We start from the raw sequence: 7,871 nt of genomic DNA, 5'->3' as shown, positions 1-7,871 counted from the left end.
AACACTTCCTTTCGCAGAAGACTTCAACTTCTAGCTAGATTTGGAATTGTTCGTGTTGAGACCTCGAGTTCTCCCACCTTTTATCATCATTTGAGATAGCACATTCAACTGATTGCTACATTTTTGTATTACAACCCTCTTCTTGGACTCATATACACCCCTTCGGATTAAGGGGGGAATGTTGAACACCTAATCCACTAATGGTTTTCGGTGTGGAATATGAAGAGTCATTGGAGTGTTATATGAAAACCAAGGGTCATAAGATATTATATAAATGTATATCATTGTGAATAAATGAAACACACTTATCTTTCATATTTTATTTATTATTTTGTATAGTTTAACATTTTCATTAACCTGTGCAACTAAACTCTTCAAACTCTTTATGGTACTAGGGTCTCCACTCATATCTACCTTGCATTTCCAAAAAATGTGTGAAAAACCCTTTCCATGGATGATCTTTGTACCATCTAATTTCTCAAACATATACTGCACAAAGATTATAGCAAGCAAGTCATCAAAACCCAATAAATCAACTAAAACAACATTACACATTGCCACTCTATCTTCATGTACCAAAGCACTATATCATATACCAAAACGCTCGTGTATAGATGTATATTGCTACTTCAATTTGCTTCTTTCCAAGATGATTAGTGGTTAATATGATTGATTTTAGTTAATTATATTGAATGGTTTTAAAATAAAATGTTCCATTTAAATTTCCATATTAATTTACGTTCATATTAATTTTGAAAAATTACACATTTCACCAAATTTATCAACACAATTAAAATATCTAGGAGAACCGTGATGTGCACAAAAATATCAGTCACATAAATACAATAATCACATATAAATATAGTGATCCACAACCTCACGTAATCTTAAAAAAATGCTAAACAAACCCAGCTAAATAATGTGAATAATATTAAAAAGCTGGTGATACATAATCATGATCCAATACAAACTTTGATACTTCCTACTGCCAACCCAGTACAGATCACAGAAACTAACTACAAAGCTAATTTGATACTTTCTGTTGCCAACCCAGTACAAATCACAGAAACTAACTGCACAGCTCCCTGTATTATATTCAATGACTACAAATCACTTTAAACTGACTAGAAAGCTCCCTAGCTTATAACGCTGGAAAGATACATCATAATCCAAACTTTAATCCTGGCTATACCCAATCCAGTACATATCACTTATAGTTGTCGGGAATAAGAGGTGTAGATTTTGGGAATAGCTTTGAATTCCACATAGGTTAAATAATTGATATTTGCTGTTATACTCTATTATTGATAACATCAACAACAGTTGTCTTATTTGGAAGCCAAAAACGGCTAAGGGGACTTATATACCGATATAATTGAGAAGATCGTCTGCACCGCGGCGAGCAACAGTAAAACAACCGCCGCCGCTAAAGCTAAAGCTTTCCACGGCGATGAGAAATGATTCTGCGCAAGCTTTGCAATGTGGACCTTCACTTTATTTCTGTAGTGCGCATTCACATCTTTTTTCAGTTTCTGAAAGACATCCTCCATACTCATGGTGACTCCCTTGCATAGACCGTTGAAAAGGTCGGCAACCTCTTTGTGACTCCCCAGCCCGTGTGTAAGGACGTTCTTTCTGCTTAGCAAAGCCACGTCTTCATCCGAGTCGATCAATTCGTCCATCAGATTCACGTAACAAGTCACGTAATTGATTTCAGATGGTTTGCACACCTCAAAAGCGATTAAGTTACGGAATAGTATCTCTGTGTCGTCCATGATAGAGATCCGAGGAAGAAAAATTGTGGCGCTCTTCTGCTCAAACCTAATCGCCTTGATGCCTCCGGTCTGAAGTGGTGAAAATTTGATGCCAGCATTTCTTAATTCTGTTGCATGAGGGATGTTTTCGTCCTCATTCTGTGCTTTGCTTTTGCCTTGGAGCATTAAAATGCATTTCCTACTACAACAGTCAATGGAGATGCTACATTCACCTTGATCTACAGGCTCATCCTGAGTGGAACTTGGGGGAGAAGCAATGACGGAGTGCAAGAAACCCAAAAGATGATGAACTTCTTCTTCAACTGGTCTTGGCCACGACCATGGCTTTATATCAATATTTTCATCATACAAAGATTCGAAAAAACGCAATGTAGCGTTCACCAGCAGATCCAAAAGCACCTTCTCGACATTAACGGCCGAGTTGAGCTCCAATTCCAGTAGCTTTCGGAGAACGACCAAGGGTATTTGGTTTTCCAGCATCAAAATGTCGAGCAGTATATCGATTGCAGCAAAATCAAGCTTATTTCCCCCAAAAATAGGGTCATAGCACTCCATCCGGACTTTGGAACGACCCACAGTTCTCAATACTTCTATAAGGAAGCAGCCGTCCAAACACATCATCCGAGCAAGTTCCTCTCCATTGCAATCGATGTTTTCTTCGTAGCTGTCCCTGATTTCCTTTTCCACCTTTAGGATCTCGGCCCTCGCACAATCAGCGAAATCCATATTGTTTGGAACGAGGTTCCTTTCAGCATTAAACCTGTTCATCATTCTACGGAGTGCTCTTCCTTTGTGATGACCCATTGGAGGAAGCTCCGCACTTCCGTGATGATGTGGACCCAATGAAACTCTTCGAGGGACATGTGCTTCCTTTTTAACGTCTTTCAGCAACTTGGGAACTCTAAATATTGAAACAACACCCGATGCTCTGTTACGAAGATGGTCCTCTTTAATATAATCACTCCATTCAGTTTCGGTGATCCATCTTCGCGGTTCTCTACCGTCAGGTAATTGTGTCAGTTGGTTCTGCTGCTCTTCATCACTGTCGGAATCAGATTCGGTCGGCCCTGCAGCGTCTGGTGTGAACCCTCCTCGTGTTCCTTTACCGTTACGTCGTTCTGTCGGTTGCCCTACCTGCGACATCCGTTTATCATCGTTCTCGGAAAGAGTCTCGGCATCTCGCCCTCCACTGGGCAGCAACGTCTGTTTATCATCACCGTCGAAGTGATTGTCGGCTGCCAAGTTTGCAAACGCTGAGGTTGCATGTCCAGACATTTTATCGCAACAATTCCAGTGTATTACAGCTATGTCTCCTTTTCAGTGGAGCTGCGAAAACTTTCTCAACCTTATACCTGCATTACACACTCAAGTAAACCTATAGTAATTATTAGAAAGAAGCTTGGAATACCTCACACAGCACCCAAAACATGAGTCTGGAAGGGGCAGAAACATAAGTATGGGATAAACTGAAAAATCAGAAATCAGATGACGAAGAAAACTGTCTAGTTCATAACAGTTCGAAGAATGGCAAGGCTGTAGCCTTCTGATCCTCAGATTAATTGTTCAGACACCCTCAGGAATAGCTAAATTCTTTGAGCCTACAAAATGATTCCCTCCTGAACCCACTCGTCTCCTCCATTCTCTGTGGAACATCTTAAATAAGAAGTGGACCTACGGACTCGGAAGTGAGCATTAATGAAATCAATTACGGGAAAGCGAAGTTCCGAAGATGACACTCTATTAAAATAACAAGTGGACTTACGAACTCAGCAGTGAGCATTAATAAAATCAACGAGCTAAAATGAGCAGTCTGTACAACCAGCCAGCTGGCCGGACAACTGTTTTTATGGATGAAATTAATTGCTGGAGAAAGCCCCACATCAACTACTACCCTGGAATTGCAGGGTTAAGATTAGTATATACATGCGTGTCGACCACGGTTTTATATTATTGGAACAATTTTTTACCCAATGAAAATTTAATGTGGGGAGGGGGAACAATTTTGATACCCAATTAATGTGGGAGTAAGTCTTTTACACAAACATGTATATATGGAGATTTTTTTTTTTCAAATTTTTAATAACAAGTATTTTAAATAAAAAACATTTGAAAAATTATAAAAATTAAATCTTATTTTTATATATAGCGTAGAGGAAGAATGGAAAAGTACAAATCAGAAGTATACTCATCTTTTTATTATAAATAACAAATCTTAATTTTATAGGAAGAATGGGAAAACATAAATCATAAATATACTCATCTTATAACTAATTAATAAAGAAAATTGATAAAATATGGATTTTCCATTAAACCTCTAAATGCATCACTCTTCCTAATCGCCCATGACATGGTTTAATGGTATTCGGTTCACATATCCATGTAATATAACTTCACAATAATCCCAATCATTTTGTGTTAAAGGTGTTCTTTTTTAAAGTTTTAAAAGGGTGTAATTAAAGGTGTAATTATTTATAAAAGTTTTAATATTTCAAATCTTTCATATTTATGTGGAGGGAAGTTCAAGAGTGTGTTAAAAGAGTTTATTAGTAAAATTGTGAGTTTTGTTTAAATATCATGAAAATCGGCTTTTATGTTTTCTAATTTTTTTTTATAGATATTATTTCAATTTTATATTGGTTAAATGTCATTTTTTGAATTAAATAGTATAGTAGGGTGGATATAGTGTAAATGAACCAAATGCAGGATCAATTTGCAAAATCTTGAATATGTAGACAATAAAAGAGGATATGTGATATTGAGCACCCTTAAATCATTTGTAATGTAAGGATGAATTAGATCTTTGTGTTTGAGATTAAAGGTGTAGAATGAGATCAAGGATGAATTAGATTTTTGTGTTTGAGATTAAAGGTGTATAGATTTTTTTTAAGTGAGAAATGATTATGAGTTTTAGAGATTTTTTTAAGCAAGAAATGATTATGAGTTTTAGAGATTTTTTTAAGTGAGAAATGACTATGAGTTTTAGATTTTTTTATTGGTTTCTCTTATTACAACAATTTCCATGTAGACCTTATTCTCTCTTTCTCTCTTATTATAACTATAGTTTTGTTTTATTGTAACAATAAAAACTTTCCCCACCTCATAGTTGTATTACATACTCAAATAATAATGTAGGAAGAATCACACTGATAAGTAATTTAACATTACTTCAACCATTGAGAAAAATACCACTTTGGGCAATATTGCATTTGGTGTCTAAATTCAATGATCATCCAATGTTTATAATGTCAATTAAACATCAAACAAGAATTTCTCTCTAAGACTTGTCAAATAAATTTAAAAATGTGGTGCTAATTTCATGTCAATATTTAATGTTGAAAAAACAAAGAGAGGGAAGTATAATTCAATAATATCTTGTCCAACTATGCATCACTCCTCTTGTCAAATAAATGTAAAAATGTGGTGTCAATTTTATGTCAATATTCAATGTTAAAAAAGCAAAGAGAGGGAAGTATAATTCGATAATATCTTGTCCAACTATGCATCACTCCTCTTGTCAAATAAATGTAAAATTGTGGTGTCAATTTCATGTCAATATTCAATGTTGAAAAAGCAAAGAGAGGGAAGTATAATTCAATAATATCTTGTCCAACTATGCATCACTCCTCTTGTGAAATAAATGTAAAAATGTGGTGTCAATTTCATGTCAATATTCAATGTTGAAAAAGCAAAGAGAGGGAAGTGTAATTCAATAATATCTTGTCCAACTATGCATCACTCCTCTTGTCAAATAAATGTAAAAATGTGGTTTCAATGTTGAAAAAGCAAAGAGAGGGAAGTATAATTCAATAATATCTTGTCCAACTATGCATAACTCCTCTTGTCAAATAAATGTAAAAATGTGGTGTCAATTTCATGTCAATATTCAATGTTGAAAAAGAAAGGAGAGGGAAGTAATATTCAATAATATCTTGTCCAACTATGCATCACTCCTCTTGTCAAATAAATGTAAAAATGTGGTATCAATTTCATGTCAATATTCAATGTTGAAAAAGCAAAGAGAGGGAAGTATAATTCAATAATATCTTGTCCAACTATGCATCACTCTTTGGATGCAACATTGTCCTCTAATCGATGTGTAATTGACTTCTTTCCACCAAATGGTTAAAATATAAAATTTCCAGCTATTATCACTTAAGTGATGGTAAACCAACGTGTATGCTATTGTAGTGACATTCATTTTATATTTACATTACATAACAGACATGACTATATGACATTATTTTTTTTAGTTTCACATTTTCAATGTTGGACATGTCACTTAAGAAACACACAATTTCGATTTTATAATAAAAATAAAAAATTATATTACAACGTGATAGATTTTTCCTTCTATCATGTGCTTTGTCTCATGCATGTATACTCTAATAACTAGCAATTTTAGTATTGTGCTTAATTCTAGCCTAAATATGCATTCAAAATTGAGTGATTGTAAGATGTACACTCCTCCAATTAAGCTTTCAAGGAACAATGTCAATGTAGGGGTTCCTGAATATATTTTATGTCAAGCATGCTAGGTAACTATATATGTAGTTGGTTCATAACATCTTTCAAGACTAGGAAGGTTTACTAGAGTGGAAATCCATGTTCTCTTCCATCACTTTTAAATACACCAAGATTTCATTTAAGAAATTAATACATATATTCTCTCTCTCTTTTATTTACTAGAGATTAAACTTTTATGTCATTATTATTGACAATGTTGTTAAATTGGTGGTCTTTTTTTTGTCTCTATAAGTGTCAATGAAATGTCATTAAAGTGAATAAGCACTACAATGCAATCAATATTGTTAGCATATTTTATTAATCATGTTTTGGTATCAGAAAGAATAATAAAATGCAAATTCAAAGAATTCCTTATGTTAGTTCCTCACAACATATCTCACAACATTTTGACATCTTTTCTTAGTCAATTTAATTCCATAAATCCTAAATTTACGATTACTAGTTACTTAATGCTCAAAATTATGAATATAATTGAAATACAAAAGTGAAGGAAAAAACCAAACAAACACACCACATAAATGAACATAAGATATATCCTAGGAAACCCGATATGGGCAAAAAATCTAGTTAGAAGATGAGGCCTACGCTTTACAATTTTCTTCAGTTATGAGAATGCAAATCTAAAAAAGAGAGGACTTACTATGGAGTTTCCTTTAACACTATGACATGAAAGGTTGTCACATAATCTTCTTCCTCCTTGTTATTCTCTCAAATCCCACTCCTAGATGCTCTTCACAATTATGGTACAAGTACCATGCTAAAACAATGGAACCTCCTCTCCTCCTAGTGGTCCAATATTTAACATAGCTTGATAGTCATCTAGGTTCAGGGTTTGTGAATCCTGAAACCTTAATTAGTGTTACATTTTGGACCTTCTAGAATCTTGTTAAAATTCCACATATGCTTAGTCCCACAATTGTGGGTAATGGGGGCTAACATGAAATCCATTTGGTACCATGGTGGTTAGTGAGGTAGGTCAACTTGTGAGATGCATAAATTCTACATACAAGCTTAAATTGAGGTGATTTTCATGTCGTTGGAAAGGAATTGGTGTGTAGAACAATGACAAGGGCCTGAGAGCTATGCTCACAAATTTTTGACCCAAAATGGTGCTATTTGATGCCTCAAAATAGATTTGGAAGGTTTCAAACCCCAAAACTTCAAACTAGAACTTGCCACTAAAATTGGTCATGTAAGCCTATTCCTCCAAATTTTCACCTAGAATGACAATATAGATAAAAAAATTGTATAATGATCTATTCTTGATCATACATCCTCATTTAAAGTGGCTTTTATCCCCAAAAATATTTTACTGAATGAGTAGAGGAAATTTTTTAGTATTTCACCCTTTGGGACATACAATTTGTCTAGATTGAAGAGGAACCCACTCTGGATATGATAATCAAATTTGCCATCATCTTATTCTAAAAATGTTCTATTTATCACTATTGATACACCTCTTTAAAGTCATTATCTTCCATGTATTCATCTTTGTATGCATAAGGGGTAAATGGATCCATGTGCTTAAGAGTTTCCAAAGATGTAATCTTGGATGTGGTGGCCTTGAAAGCA

At 34.5% G+C, this 7,871-nt stretch overlaps 1 protein-coding gene across 1 annotated transcript; it reads right to left on the bottom strand.

The window, feature by feature from the left end:
- Positions 1 to 899: 899 nt before the first annotated feature.
- Positions 900 to 3,445, bottom strand: LOC149197080 (putative UPF0481 protein At3g02645). The gene is made up of 2 exons (XM_089403845.1): positions 3,191 to 3,445; positions 900 to 3,127 (listed from the first exon to the last, which is right to left on the bottom strand). The coding sequence occupies exon 2, from the start codon at positions 3,048 to 3,050 to the stop codon at positions 1,350 to 1,352; it is 1,701 nt and encodes a 566-aa protein (XP_089259971.1). The 5' UTR covers positions 3,051 to 3,127; positions 3,191 to 3,445; the 3' UTR covers positions 900 to 1,349.
- Between the last annotated feature and the right edge of the window lie 4,426 nt (positions 3,446 to 7,871).

This window comes from Pinus tabuliformis, chromosome 2_2 (genome assembly GCF_031772625.1).
Source record: "Pinus tabuliformis cultivar Carrire ecotype Pingquan chromosome 2_2, CPIR1, whole genome shotgun sequence".
In the NCBI taxonomy this organism is placed as follows: Eukaryota; Viridiplantae; Streptophyta; class Pinopsida; order Pinales; family Pinaceae; genus Pinus; species Pinus tabuliformis.
Note: the sequence above shows the minus strand (reverse complement) of the source record. Positions and strands in the feature narration are given on the sequence as shown.